Source organism: Equus asinus, chromosome 5, assembly GCF_041296235.1.
Source record: "Equus asinus isolate D_3611 breed Donkey chromosome 5, EquAss-T2T_v2, whole genome shotgun sequence".
Lineage (NCBI taxonomy): Eukaryota > Metazoa > Chordata > Mammalia > Perissodactyla > Equidae > Equus > Equus asinus.
Genome location: NC_091794.1, coordinates 79809223 through 79823920, shown reverse-complemented (window position 1 = coordinate 79823920; position 14698 = coordinate 79809223). Strand labels below are relative to the sequence as shown.

Genomic DNA, 14698 nt, shown 5'->3' with positions numbered 1-14698 from the left:
AGGGACAAAGAGAAGGGTGCAGGGCTCCTCCTGGTCCCAAAGGGTCTGTGGTGGGCTCACCCAGGCATGCTTTTCTGGATTTCTGTGGTCGTGTGGGCACAGCCCCTAGGGTTCTTCTTGGCTTTGCAGCTCATGTGGCCTGTATTGTTCTGTAGTCTGTCACCCTTGTGCCCGTGGCAAAGTCCCTGGTGTATCTTTGGGTCTCAGGCCCTGAGGCTCGGGTGGCACCAGCAGAGCCCTAAAGTTCCCCTGGGACCATGTGTCCCAGATGTCCCATGGCCATGTAGTCTGTGAGGCACCTGTGCCATGGACTGGGCCATGCGGCCCTTTTGGGTCCAGGTGACTGTGTGGCATGGAGCCAGCTTTGGAGCCACAGTGGGTCTGGAGGGTCAGCTGCAGCCCATGTTGGGGAATAACCTCTGAGTGACCTCTGAGGTCAGAGTAGCCAGTGAGTGCTCCTTGCTCTTCCAGCACAAGGTGACCTTCGACCCCACCTCCTCCTACACTCTAGAGGACCTGAAGCCTGACACGCTGTACCGCTTCCAGCTGGCTGCCCGCTCTGAGTTGGGCGTGGGCGTCTTCACCCCCACCATTGAGGCCCGCACGGCACAGTCCAGTAAGTGTCTCCTGAGGCCACTGCCTGCTACAGCTGGGCTGGGACACAGACACACACACACCCCTCCCCTTGACCAAGTGGGTGGTTGGGTCTGCTCGGCCCTGGACTGGACTCTAGTCTGGGCTCTGGGTCTGGACCCCAAGAGAGGGACAGGTAAGTGCCCTCTAGTCTGTGTCCAGATGGCTGCTTCCCTCGCTGCTCCTTGCCTGACTCCTGCCTCTCCCCCATCCCTCCCCACCCTCAGGTAAGTTCTGTGTCTGTCATTCATCTCCTTCCTCCACCCTACTCTGTGCTAGTCACAATAGCTGACTGGGCCATTGTCAGTGGTGGGACCGCCATGCTCGCGATGTCCCACACCTGCTTTGGCGGCCGTCCTCCGTCCCTTATCCCCACATCTCATCTCCCCCATCACCCATATTCCCTACCTCCTGTCCCCCCACCATGAGAAGTACGTGTGGGCTGTGTAATCACACTTGAGCCAACTGCACATGGGGACACGTCTGTGAGAGTGACACTGTGTGACCAACTGTGTCCATGTGCACACATTGGGACTACATGGCTATCCATGTGTGGGACCACATGCGAGGTCGTTTGTGTGACAACTTTGTGGCATTATGTATTACTGAATTCCTGCGTGTGTGAGACTGGTGTCGTGAGGTATGTGTGAGACTGATGTCGTGAGTGTGTGTGTGACCACATCTGACCACCTGGCCTGGCAGCACCTGTATGTGTGTGCAGTGCGACTGGTGTGCCTCTCTGATCGGGTCTGTAAGGCTCTTTAGGATTGGGACCTAGCGAGTATGTCTCTGGATAACTGACCCACGACCCAGTGTATGGGCCTCTAGCAGCTCTCCCGACGACAGACTGTGAGGCCGCAGGCTGTCGTAGTCACACAACCACAGCAGACCACAGTCCGTGAAGCTCTGTGTGATAATGGGCCGTGTGCATGTGGCTGTGTGGGATCTCGGCATCAAAACATTGAGCACGTGTGATGACCTTAAACACGGCAGTGTCTGTGAGGTGGTCCCTGTGACATGGGACTGTGTCCTCCTGCCCTAGCATGTGTCAGTGATGTCAGGAGGCCTGTGTGTGACCCTGATGCTCATGGATTCATTCTGCAAGCACCCACTGCACTCCTGCTGGGCACTAGGCCCCATGCACTGTGCAGGGCCAGCAGCACAACCCTGACATGGCCTCCGCCTGCGGGGATCCTAGTCTGGTGGGGCAGACAACCATTAAACCCGCAATTATCCAAACGAGCTTTTAATTACATTTGTGTAAAGTGCTGTGGAGGAGGCAAACAGTAGAGAGATGATGGGACGGGAACCTTTTCTGGTCTGAGGAGACAAGGAGGGTCTCTGTGGGTGACACAGAGGCCTGAGGCAGGGGTCAGCAGGTGCCAAGACCCTGGAGTAGGAAGGTGCTTGGTTATGGGCAGGGGTGAGCAGCGGGCCAGTGTGGCCAGACCCCTGCAGGCAGGCCTCAGGACCAGAGGAGAGGCGGGAGGGCGGGCTGACTGGCTGCTGTGTGAGGATGTACCGGGCAGCCCGACAGGACGCCGGAGACCAGATAGGAGGCTTTGCAGGAGTCCAGGGAAAGATGGCGGCTCAGATGAGGTGGTGGTAGATTTGAGAGCTGCCTGGGATGCCAGCTGGCTGGGACTTGGTGACGGATGAGGTGTGGGGGCTGAGAGAGAGGCAAGCAGCATCCGAATCCTGTGTTTCTGGTGTGTAGACCTGGGAGGAAAGTGGTGCAGCTCCCTAGGGTAGGAAATGGGACAGAGGCAGGTACCCAAGCTCAAGATGCCTTATGCTGTCCCAGTTGGGATGCCTGGCAGGCTGCCGGGATCCAGGGCCTGGGCTGCAGGTGGAGGACCATGAGAAGGATGCCCAGTGATGGGAGGAAACCCAGGAGAGGGGAAGTGTCTGGGAGGTTGGAAGAAGAGAGTTTCAAGTAAACCAGATGCTGCTGCTGAGTGGTCAGGCCCAGAGGAATGTGGGAGTGTCATTGGATCTAGTAACGTGGAGGAGTGGACCTGGACAAGTTTTGGGACTGAAGCCGATTGGGTTTTGCAAGGTGTGCATGAGAGGTGAGGAAGTAGAGACAGAGAACTCAGACTCTGGGCGTTTAGCTGGGGAGGGGACCGCTGTAACTGGGGGAGGTGGAGGCTGAGGACGCCATTTGTCTTCTAAGATGGGAAAGTCTTGAGCATATTCAAATGCTATTGGGAACAAGTTAATAGGGAGAAGTAGAAGATATGGAAAAGAGAAAGATAATTAGAGGCTCAGGAGGTTGGGGGAGAGGGCAGAGCACCGGCGGGGGGAGAGATTGGCCTGGGACAGGAGAGCTCCTTCTTGGGGAGGAAAGGAGAGAATCGGTGCAAACAGGTCGGTTGATGGGTTTGGTAGCGAGAGGTGGAGGAGCTGCTGTTGGGAGTCTTTGCTTTTCTCCGCCCAGTAGGAGAGCCGGCCGTGTGCTGAGAGGAAGGGAGGTGATGGAGCTAGAGGCTTGAGGAGCGTGGAGGAGGTAGAAAGCATTCTGTTTAAAGCAACAGAGGGAGTGGGCAGAGAAAGAGACCAGCTGGCAGCCTGGAGGGCCCAGGTGAGGCCACAGGGATGTGTTCAGAGGGTGCCAGCCTGTCTGGGCAGGTGACTTTTTTCTACTTGTCCCAGTGCTGCCTTGGAGAAGGTAGAGAGTTGGATTGGTTCAGAGCTTGGTGCGTGCCCGGCAGGAGCACGGAACAAGAAGGAGGCGAGGGAGTTTGGGATGTTGGTAGGAGTGGTGAGATGGTGGACCTTGGTGTCTAAGCTGAATGTGGAGGGTGGTAAGGGTGGTAGGTCGATGGATGGAGGTCCCCAGGGGGTGAAGAGCAGGCATAGTGCTGGGGGCACTGTGAGATGCTGAGCTGGGACAAGGGTGAGGGTCTGCAAGGGGACGTTGGAGGCCACAGTTTGGGAGGTAGGGCCATTCCCAGTGGTGGCGTTATCCAGGCATGATCTTGGTAGTGCAGGGAAGGAGAAAGCCTTGGAGGTGTGGGGCTCAGGGGCCAGTGAGTTGAGGGGGCTGCTGGAGTCACGCGGGTGGGGGTGGCAATAGACCTTGAGGTGGTGAGGAAGCCCATGCAATGACAGCAGAATCCTCAGTGGGAATAGGGGGATGTGGGAACAAGGTGGGCACAGACCCCCCTTAACCCTCAAGAAACCTGTTGAGTGAGAGCACCTCTCTCGGGTACTTTTTCTCCAAACTACCCCCAGGGCCAGTGGCCTCCTTCAGGTCTGGCCTCCAGTCTCCGTGGTTCCCTGAGGCTCAGGCACAGACACCCCGTCCAGGCAGGCACAGGCCAAGGCAGCCTTGTGCTGGAAGAGCCTTTGGGGCCACTTGTCCTGAGAAGAGAAGAGCTGTGGGCACAGCAGCTGGAGAGGTTCTTCATGTGTGGGTGTGTGTGTGACCAGGGGGTGGCGGTGGGGGTGACCCCATGCTTGTGTGTATCTGATGCTGTGTGCCTTTTGTGCAAGACAGCATGTCTCATATGTGAAGCACTGTGTCAGAGCCCCATATGTGTGAGAGACACCATATGTGAGTGGGAGAGACCGTGTGTGGGAGACACCATGTGTGTGTGTGTGAAGAGCCTGTGTTCCAGGGGAGTGGGCTGTCTGGTGGCAGTGGCGACAGCCTGCCTGGAGGGCCCTGGGATAGCCATTCTGCGCTTGGGGAGCAGCCTGCCTGGGTGAGTGTCCCAGCCTCTGTGACTGGTCGCCGTGCCTGTGACCCCCACCCTCCATCTGCCTGCTTCCCCCCATTTGTCTTCCCCAGCCCCCTCCGCCCCTCCCCAGAAGGTGACATGTGTGAGCGTGGGCTCCACCACGGTCCGGGTAAGTTGGGTACCACCGCCGGCCGACAGCCGCAACGGCGTCATCACCCAGTACTCGGTGGCCTACGAGGCAGTGGACGGCGAGGACCGCAGGCGGCATGTGGTGGACGGCATCAGCCGCGAGCACTCCAGCTGGGACCTGGTGGGCCTGGAGAAGTGGACGGAATACCGGGTGTGGGTGCGGGCGCACACAGACGTGGGCCCCGGCCCCGAGAGCAGCCCGGTGCTGGTGCGCACAGACGAGGACGGTAGGCGGTGGCGCCGAGGGGAGGGCTGGGAGGGGAGTCACCTCACTCAGACACCACCCACCTCACACACCAGGGCCTTTGCCTCCCATACATAAGCCCAGAGGACTCATCTTCCTGGTGCAGGTTTAATGGCCCAAATGGGGAGATGTAGCTGTGGGACCCCTTATACCCGAATCCCAGCCTTTGAGGTGTCTCTAAGGCAGATGGAGCCTTAACAGGCTAAGACAGAAACAGCCCCACCTAAGGTTTGGGAGGTCAAGACTGGAAAGATTGGTGCAAGAGACACTCAAAATAGAATCAGCGAGATTCCACCTTAGCTAGACGTTGGCATGATCTGGGGGCCCAAGAGGAGATAGGACAGGTTGTGCTGACTTTGGGATGGTCAAAGGCCTGGTACCCCAGCCCTCCCTTCCCCACCAAGTGAGGTAGCTCTGGGCCAGAGGGGTTGGCAGGGCCAGTCCTGGGCTCTTCTGCATGCCAGGCAGAAGGAGCCCTCCATGTTCCTCTCCAGGGAGAGACAATCTAAGCAAACTACATCAGGGCCCTTCCTGGGGCAATGGGGGGCAAAGGCAAGGTCCTGGAGTGTGCTGTGCCCACCTGAGATGGGATCCATACCACCAGGCCTGACTTCCTTCTCTCCCTGGTCCCCAGTGCCCAGCGGGCCACCGCGGAAGGTGGAAGTGGAGCCACTGAACTCCACTGCTGTGCGCGTCTCCTGGAAGCTGCCTGTCCCCAGCAAACAGCACGGCCAGATCCGCGGCTATCAGGTCACCTATGTGCGGCTAGAGAATGGTGAACCCCGTGGCCCACCCATCATCCAGGATGTCATGCTGGCCGAGGCCCAGGTGTGCCACTGGGAGGTCGGGCATGGGGGCGCTGTGCTGTGGGGGGACAGTGGGTGAGACCAGCACGCTCTACTTCCTCTTTGGAGCCCAGGTTTGCTTCCCTCCCCTTCCTGCCCTCGGAGGGACTGTAACACAGAGACATCCCACTATGTTGGCTTGGGAGGCCCTGAGACCAGGCGGTTAGGGCCAGGTTCTGGGAACACTCTCTCTGTCTTGAGTCTCTCTAAGCTGTGCCAACCCAGGCCCTGCCGGCCCCATCTGCCCTGGTGACAGTCACAGCCTGGCAGTCACCTCTGTGGCTCAGCCACCAGCACTAGCTGTGAGGAGCCCTGTCTACACAGCCCCAGGCCTCCGTTGTTACTCCCAGCCCTGGCTTCAGCTCCCTCAAGCCCTCCTTTGTGGTTTTCGGGAAGCACATTTGCTGTCAGTTAGGCTGGGCTTTCCAGATGTGCCTTCTTCCTTGACAGAGCTGGGCTAGGCAGCCACTCCTCCCACAGCCCGGGGCAGGAAGAGCACTCCTGGGCAGTGGTTTCCCCTCACTTGGCCCTTGGCCATCGCAGAGTTCTTTGAAGGGACAAGCTGGGGTGTTGCTCTGCACCTGGCCCCCAGGAGGATGGCTCAGCCCCTGATGTTACTCTCAAGGTCTGGGCCTGCCAGCCAGCTTCACGTCTCCCTCTGTGTGCTTCTGTCCTCCAAGGACGATGATTCTGCCTATGAGCTTGGGGTGAGGTCCCTGGGATATTACCAGCACCGGTTTGCTATTCAGATGAAGAACCTGGGGTACCGGAGGTTGTGTGGTCCGGAATTTCCCAATAAGTGGGTGGCTGAGCTTAGATACGAAGCCAAGTCGCTGGACTCCTGGGAAAGGGCTATAATTGCAAATTCCTTCCCAAATTACTCTGCCGAAGAGTCATAACACCTGGTGTGGTCTGTTCTCAAGGTCTCCCCGTGCAGAATCAGGGTCTTGGTGGAGATCCATAGGGGGCAGCACTCAGTCAGCCCAGATTCCCTCCAGAACCCACACGCCCTCTTCATCCAGCTTTTCACCCTTACCTGGGCTGGGATCCGAGGTGCAAGCACGCACCTCGTGTTCTATGTGCTGTGCTTATGGGTGGACTCCCTCACATAGGCGACAGGGTCTTTGTGCCTCTGGCTGGGCTCAGCCCTCTGCAGCAAAATTCCTTTCTGCCCAGAGGGTACCCTCTTCCTCCTCTCAGCCTGCTCAGTGCTGAGAGAGCATAGGGTGGAGGCGGCGGGCATGTGTACCCGCCTGCATTCCTGGGGCAGGTTGAGGGCTCCTCCTGGAGCCTCAGCAGACACACCCACCCAGAAACATCCCGAGAATGGGCTCCCTTCAGCCCCTCCCTTCCTAGGGGGCCAGCAGCACAGCTGCAGCCAGAGGGGTTCCAGAGAAACCACTTAGGGTGCCCCCTTCTGGTCCCAAGTGGTTTGGAGGGAGCTGGGCCATAGGCGGGACGCTGCCTTCTTGGCCTCAGACATCCCGTGATGGGGGGTAAATATGAGCCCAGGCTCCAGGGAAACGAACTGAAGTTGGAGGGCCTGCCCATGCAGCCCCCTTGGGACTGGGTCATTCTGCTCCAAGCCAGCAGGAAAGCAGATGGGGCCTGGTCCCTAGCCTGGCCACAGGGCTCAGCTGTCCCCTGAGCGCCCTGTCAAGGACACCACAGCCTGTCCTTCTTCACCCAGCAGCACCATCTGCTCGGCCCAGGGCCCTATCAGTTCTGGCAGAACCATGGAGTGCATGCCCCCTGCAAGTGTGTAGCCAGAGCTGTCTCTTTTTATGTGTGTCTCCATCTCAGGTTTGCCTCTTTCTCACGGCCTCGACTCCATCCCCCTGTGTTGTTCTGCCCGTTTCTCATGGGCTCTGTTTTTTCTTCATTTCTCTGTTCCTGTCTCTCCCTCCACAGATGGTGCTTTTATCTGTCTCATTCTCTTCTCTCTTTGCTCCTTTGCTCTGCTCCCTTCCGTCCTCTCTCTCTCCCTTTTGCACCTACTTTGTCTTTCTTTCTCTTCTTTCTCACTCTGCCTCCGACACAGGAAAGGTGGTCTGTGAGGACGTCCCTGCCCGGGCCTGCCTTGGGCAGCATGGGTCTCCCCCCAGGCAAGGAACCTAGAGCAGAGGTGGGCCCAGCCCCACCCTAGAAAGTGGCCATGGCCAGTAGGGACCTGTCGATGGCCTCTTCCCATATTCGGTCCCACAGTCCTTGCGAGGACTTTCCAGCAGAGCTTCCCAGAACAGGAGGAACTTGGGCCAGTGGACAGAGGCCAGACCAGCACTGCGGGGGTGGTTGGGCCGGAGGAGCCCATGGTACCTCTATCCTGGAGGTGTCATGGTCCATCTCCCTGTGCTGTGCTGCACACTGGCCAGCCCCCAGCCCTCTCGTGCCCCAGGGCCACAGAATGGAGATCTCACTCCCTCCACTCATCCAGCTCGTACACCTACGTGCACCATGGCCTAAAGAATGATGTACGAAGAAATAACAACATTGCCAGCCCTGAAACAGGCCTTCCTACCTTGAGGAGACCTCAGGCACCCCAGAAGGGAACCGGGGTTTGAGTGCTTCCCCTGAGCCTGTGGGGCAGGGCCCAGGCTCCGAGCGGGGCATTCATACCTTCATCATCTCGCTGACCAGCCTGCCCGCCCAGCCCCCCAGCCACTGTGCAGCTCTTGCTGTTCCTGGAACAACCCTCCTGCCTGGGGAACTGTATAATCTGTCACCCCAACTGGAATACTTTTGAGAGTGAAAGGTGACATTGTGGATAATTATACCATGACAGCAAGCAGAGGCCAGGACTGTCAGGCAAACCAGGGTGTACAGTCACCCTGCTCATCCCTCAGTGTTTTCCCTCTGCCTGAACTGTCGAGCCCACGCCCCGTGTCTGGTGGCCTTTCCCTCAGAGCAGGTCCAGGTGGCTCGCTCTGGTCCCTCAGTGCCATGGAGCCCCCACTCTTTGGGCTGTCTGCCCTCCAGGTCTCCCTGCACTCCTCAGCCCTGGCATACACATTTGGGCTTGGAGAGGCGGGGGCTGGGATCTTCGGATGGGGAGTGGTCCTGGTGTGCTACCCCCATGGGCACTTCAGAGGCCTGCCCCCTCCATCTGCCTTCTCCCGGCCAGGCCCCCTCTAGGCCAGAGTCCTTCACCTCCTGTCTCCCTTTCTCTCTCTCTCCGCGGTCAGTGGCGGCCAGAGGAGTCCGAGGACTATGTAAGTAACAGGTGTGCGAGCGCGGGCGAGACCTGGGTCAGGCTGGGCTCGTGGGACACTCCCCCTCCCCCGCCTTTCCTCCTAGCCTGAGCCACCAAGATCCACAGGGCACCAGCCACATCCGGAGAAAATTGGCATTTAGACGCGAGCACAAGGCTGAGCAGCGATTGGCACTTCCTCTAATCCTTACTTCTCGCCTGTCGAGCAGCAATTTCAAGCCGGTGTTCACGATCGACCAGGGCCTGGCCCCTGCTCTGGCCAGACAGGGATGGAGTTAAATCTAATCCTGATCATTAGGCCTTATTGATCCCTGGAGTGAAAAATCACCTGCTTCTGGGCCCAGGCTGGGAGAGGAGTTGGGGAGTCTGGGGAGCCAGGTTCCAGTATTGGTGCCTTCCTGGAGCCCCAGCCCTGGGAGACCCTCCAGCTGGGGCAGGTGGGGGCCTGTGAGGGGTTGTTGGCATCTGTAGTGGCCCGACCCGAGGCTCAGAGCTGGAGGGATACCAGGGTTGGTGGTGACAGCTCTGTTCCCACTGCACGGTGGTCCCCTCCCTTCTTCCCACTCTTCCCTCTGTGTGGCGTGGCTTGGCCTCCCATGGTGTTTCTCCGCATGTCTGGAAATGATGCCTTGGCTAGAGATGGGTTCGTGGGCAGGGCCTGCCAAGGCTGGGGGACACTGCCCTGGCTGATTTCTCAGGCATCACTGGGTACAATGAGGAAGTGCATTCTCCGGGGTCGGGGTTCCCTGTCCTCTTGGTCTCTCCTCCCTGTCTCAGGAGGCGTTGCAAGGCATAAGGTGTTCATGGAGCCAGTACCTAGATGGGGGTCAGATGTGGTCCTGACCTGGTCCTGCAGGGTGGCCCACGCCTCCACTGTCCTCTGTGTGTGTGTGTGTGTGTGTGTGTGTGTGTGTGTGCGCGCGCATGTGCATTAGTACCTGCAGGTGGCTCTCCACCTGCAGGAGGGAGCTATGGGCTGCATGCATATGTGCGTCAAGAGCTGTGCAAGGTACTACATGTGTGCGAGGCTCTGTGCCCTGTGTGTCATGTGTGCACAGACCTCACGAGGTGTCATTCGTAGTACAATGGAGTGAAGGAACAGTGTGGCCCTTTGTTCTTCTCTGAAAGGAAGAATGAGCTACCTGCCCCAGGGCTGCGGCTCCTGGGATGGGCGGGCTCCTCCTGGGCACACATCCCACCTGCCTGCCCTCCCTCCAGCAGAGTCCAGCATTGCACAGCACCCCATCCCAGGACCTCTGGCCTTGAGTGCCCAGGGGACTCCCACCTCAGCTAAGCTCCTGAGGTGGCTGGCATGGTCTAGCCTTTCCTTGCTCTCCTGTGATGGGAATGGGCCCCTCCTCCTCCTCCCTTAGGAAACCACCATCAGCGGCCTGACCCCGGAGACCACCTACTCCATTACTGTTGCTGCCTACACTACCAAGGGGGATGGTGCCCGCAGCAAACCCAAAATTGTCACGACGACCGGGGCAGGTGAGTGAGGGGTCAGGGAGAGAGCTGTGGGTGGGACAGCGAGGAGGGCAGCGCCAGAGCCTGGTGCGTGGTTGTTCAGTCCCAGGACGGCCCACCATGATGGTCAGCACCACGGCCATGAACACCGCTCTGCTCCAGTGGCACCCACCCAAGGAGCTGCCTGGTGAGCTGCTGGGCTACCGGCTGCAGTACCGCCGGGCCGACGAGGCAAGGCCCAACACCATAGATTTTGGCAAGGACGACCAGCACTTTACGGTCACCAGTCTGCACAAGGGGGCCACCTACATCTTCCGGCTTGCTGCCAAGAACCGGGCTGGCCTAGGCGAGGAGTTCGAGAAGGAGATCACAACCCCTGAGGATGTGCCCAGTGGCTTCCCCCAAAACCTGCGTGTGATAGGGCTGACCATCTCCACTACGGAACTGGCCTGGGAACCCCCAGTGCTAGCAGAGAGGAACGGGCGTATCACCAACTACACCGTGGTGTACCGTGACATCAACAGCCAGCAGGAGCTGCAGAACGTCACTGCCAACACCCACCTTACACTCTCCGGCCTCAAGCCAGACACCACTTACGACGTCAAGGTCCGCGCACGCACCAGCAAAGGCGCTGGCCCACTCAGCCCCAGCATCCAGTCCCGGACCATGCCCGTGGAGCAAGGTGTGTGCTGTGGGCACGTGCCTGCACCTGGGGAACTCTGCTCTCCTTGACCCACTGATCTATGGCGACTGTGACCCACCAGCCTCTGCTGTGTGACCCTCCAGTCTCTCATGACCATGACCACTAACCTCTAGCAAATGGGTCTCACGTTCTCAGTGTGCGACCCCTGACCTCTGCTGTCTGACCTACTGATCTCTGCTGTGTGACTCTCCAATCTCTTGTGACCTTGACCCACTGGTCTCTTTTGACTGCCTCACCGTTCTCAGGTGTGCAACACTAATCTCTTGGGGCCATGACCCACTGATCTCTAGTGGACATGCTCCACCATGCTCTGGTGTGCGACCACATGCTTCTCATGACCGAGTCCCATTGACCTCTGGGCACTCTGACCTGGTGTCTCCGAGCACCCAAGCACTTCGGGAGATCCTGACCAGGGGTCCTGTGGCAACTGCCCCAGCTTGGTGCTCACCGTGATGAAGAGCTTGGTTTGGGAGCCGAACGTGTGTGATTTGAAGCAGGCTGGGAGTGGGGATGCCTGGTCCTCTGCTGCTGTCCCCGACCAGTGTCTCTTCCTGGCAGGGAGCCCCTCAGGCCCATTCACCCCACGCTGGTTACACAGCCAGAGCTGACTCCCTGCTTATGTTCTGCAGTGTTTGCCAAGAACTTCCGTGTGGCAGCCGCAATGAAGACGTCTGTGCTGCTCAGCTGGGAGGTCCCTGATTCCTACAAGTCAACCGTCCCCTTCAAGGTGGGTGTGGGTCCTGACCAGCAGAGCCCGGCACAAATGCGGACCTGCTGCGGGCCGTCATTCCAGTCACATTTGTGGGCGTTTGTGGCGCAGCATCCTGGTTAGGTGTGTGCAGGTGCTCTGCCCCGCAGGCCCATGATGGGGAACCTCACCCAAATGCGCTGCCTGCCCCCCTCCTCTGCAGATTCTGTACAACGGGCAGAGTGTGGAGGTGGACGGGCACTCGATGCGGAAGCTGATCGCAGACCTGCAGCCGAACACAGAGTACTCGTTCGTGCTGATGAACCGTGGCAGCAGTGCGGGGGGCTTGCAGCACCTGGTGTCCATCCGCACAGCCCCCGACCTTCTGCCACACAAGCCGCTGCTTGCCTCTGCCTACATAGAGGACGGCCGCTTCACCCTCTCCATGCCCCACGTGCAGGACCTCTCGCTCGTCAGGTGTGCAGACGAGGCTTCGGGATGGGGACAGGGCTGGCGACGCGAGCATGGCTGTGACAGCTGATTCCCACTCTACCTGCCCAGGTGGTTCTACATCGTGGTGGTGCCCATTGACCGTGTGGGCGGGAGCATGCTGGCCCCGCGATGGAGCACCCCTGAGGAGCTGGAGCTGGACGAGGTGCCTGGGGAAGGGATGGGGCGGCACTAATGACAGCCCATTGCACTGGTTGGCTGTGGCCCCAGTGACTCTCCCAAATTAGAATTGCTCTGGCTGGCAGCCTGCCCCTCTCTGAGGAGAGGGACTCTGAGGTGGCCCCCTGGGAGTTTTCAGAGAACTCCTGAGGCTTTACAGAGAATCCCCTGGGGGGGTTCCAAGGATGCCCTGGGGTAGGAAGAAGCAGAGTTGTCCCTGCAGGTCTAGAGGCTCCTGAGCCCTGTGGACTTGAGTGTCCCGAGGTCTGGAGGCCACGGAGGGCTGGAGTGGAGTCCCAGGGCATGTGGAATCCTGCATCCTCTTCTCTCAGCGGTGCGGAACCAGCCCTCTCTGGTGGGGGTGAGGGGCAGGTCCCCAGGCTCCTGTTCCTACTGGGTTGGCAGGGAGGAGTGGCATTGCTGTGCCTGGTGTCCAGTGTCATTCTGTGGGTACAGAGGTCCAGCCCAGCTCAGGCCCCTCACACAGAAGGTGAGCCTCATCTCGGCCCAGGGTTGCATGCTCCGAGGCCCGGCGTGACTCCCACATCTGCTCTGTCAGCTTCTAGAGGCCATCGAGCAGGGCGTTGGGGAGCGGCGCCGGCGGCGGCAGGCAGAGCGGCTGAAGCCCTACGTGGCTGCTCAGGTGGACGTGCTCCCTGAGACCTTCACCCTGGGGGACAAGAAGACCTACCAGGGCTTCTATAACCGGCCCTTGTCTCCAGACCTGAGCTACCAGTGCTTCGTGCTCGCCTCCCTGAAGGAGCCCGTGGACCAGGTTTGCCTGAGCCGCCTGGGCTCTCAGCACCCCAGGCCCAACCTGAGACTAGGCCAGTTTCAAATACCATGAGATCCCAGGCGCCCAGGGCAGCCCCAGAGATCCCAGACCTGCACTAGAGATCTCAAGACACCAGTTCTTAGAACCCAGTCAGCTGACCCGGTTCAGGTCAGCCTCCTAGGGTCCAGGAGACCAGGCCCAGCCAGCCCAGCATAACCCGCCTCCAGAGCCCTTCCTCCAGGTTTGGTGGGCAGAGGGTGGGGGATCTCACACCCAGCTCACTGCCCATGCTGTTCCTCCACTGGGCCACAGAAGCGCTATGCCTCCAGCCCCTACTCTGATGAGATCGTGGTCCAGGTGACACCAGCCCAGCAGCAGGAGGAGCCAGAGATGCTGTGGGTGACGGGCCCCGTCCTGGCGGTCATCCTCATCATCCTCATTGTCATCGCCATTCTCCTGTTCAAGAGGTGAGTGCTGCGTTCAGGGCTCTGGGGGACGGCCACCTGCCCCTGGACTCTCAGGCCCTCCCTGGACGTGGTACACGTGGGCACGGGGCAGCCACCACGGCCTGCAACCCTGGGCTCTGTGGGAAGCCAGGAAGAGCAGAAGCAGTATGTGTGCACGTGTGTGTGTATTAGCCTAGTGTGATGAGCAGCCGAAGCTTCACAGAGGTCTGGTTCACATGCATCCCCGGGCACGTCTGTCCATCTGTCTCTGTGTTTCGGTGGATGTGTGTCTGTCTCTCAGCTTCAAGACACTGCCTTCCCCTGGTCTCCTACCTTCAGCACTTCCTCTGCCACCTTTCCTAGACCTTCCTCAGCCTGGCTCTCCTGCCTCGGCCTGGAGAGTTCCACTCCGAGCTACAGGCCCACAGACCTTCATCTGGCAGTCATTTAAGGAGTGCCTGCTGTGACTGCAGCATCCACAGCTGCCCCAGACTCAGTGTGTCTTGAACCTTTCCCACAACCCCCCTCCCCGGTCTCATTGCAAGGGACGGGGCCATCCACCTTGTTTGCCAACTGGAAACCTGGGTATCACTGTCACCCCTCCTCCTCCCTCTCACTCCTCTCAGTCTCCCGTGAGTCCTATCCTGAATGTTGCTGGATCTGCTCCTCTTCCCCCCCACTGTGGGCTCCCCGAAGATAATGCACATGCAGGCGTCGCCGGGGCCCTGGCACACAGCGCTTCTCAGTTCTCTCCCCCAGGTAGTTGCAGCCACCTGCTCTTGGCCTCTCCCCTTCCTATGCAACTACCTCCCAGCCTGAAAAGTATTTCCGAAGATTTAACTTTCTCACCCTTGGTATAACACTTTTTAGTGGCTCACAAGATAAAGCCTGACCTCTGTAACTTGACAGTCAAACGCCTGGCCAGCCTGGTCCCTGCCCCACTCCCGACATCGTCAACTGAACTAATGCAGCTCCTCCGCCAGCTTGAGCGGGGCCCTCCACTCTGCAGCTTTGCTGCTCGTTGCCCACCCAGCAACTGCCATTTCATCCATCCCTTCCAGGCTCTGGTGCCCACGAGGCTCTCTGGGCCCCCACCTCTTCCCCACACTGTCCCCCATCTGCCCCAGTGATGCTTCACTGGGCAC

The 14698-nt window shown here is 59.4% G+C and overlaps 1 protein-coding gene across 14 annotated transcripts in view; it reads left to right on the top strand.

Moving 5' to 3' along the window:
• PTPRF (protein tyrosine phosphatase receptor type F) overlaps window positions 1-14698 on the top strand; it is an 86688-nt gene that overhangs the window by 57086 nt on the left and 14904 nt on the right. For 3 of the 14 annotated variants that reach the window (XM_044770598.2, XM_044770595.2, XM_070510103.1), the window contains exons 11-21: window positions 472-616; window positions 4430-4735; window positions 5387-5580; window positions 8780-8806; window positions 10179-10296; window positions 10376-10954; window positions 11605-11702; window positions 11887-12140; window positions 12225-12318; window positions 12892-13107; window positions 13420-13574. In XM_044770598.2, the coding sequence (XP_044626533.1) occupies window positions 472-616; window positions 4430-4735; window positions 5387-5580; window positions 8780-8806; window positions 10179-10296; window positions 10376-10954; window positions 11605-11702; window positions 11887-12140; window positions 12225-12318; window positions 12892-13107; window positions 13420-13574 (2186 nt within the window). The remainder of the gene's footprint in view (window positions 1-471; window positions 617-4429; window positions 4736-5386; window positions 5581-8779; window positions 8807-10178; window positions 10297-10375; window positions 10955-11604; window positions 11703-11886; window positions 12141-12224; window positions 12319-12891; window positions 13108-13419; window positions 13575-14698) is intronic. The other 11 variants (XM_070510106.1, XM_070510105.1, XM_044770599.2 and 8 more) reach the window with 7 other exon arrangements.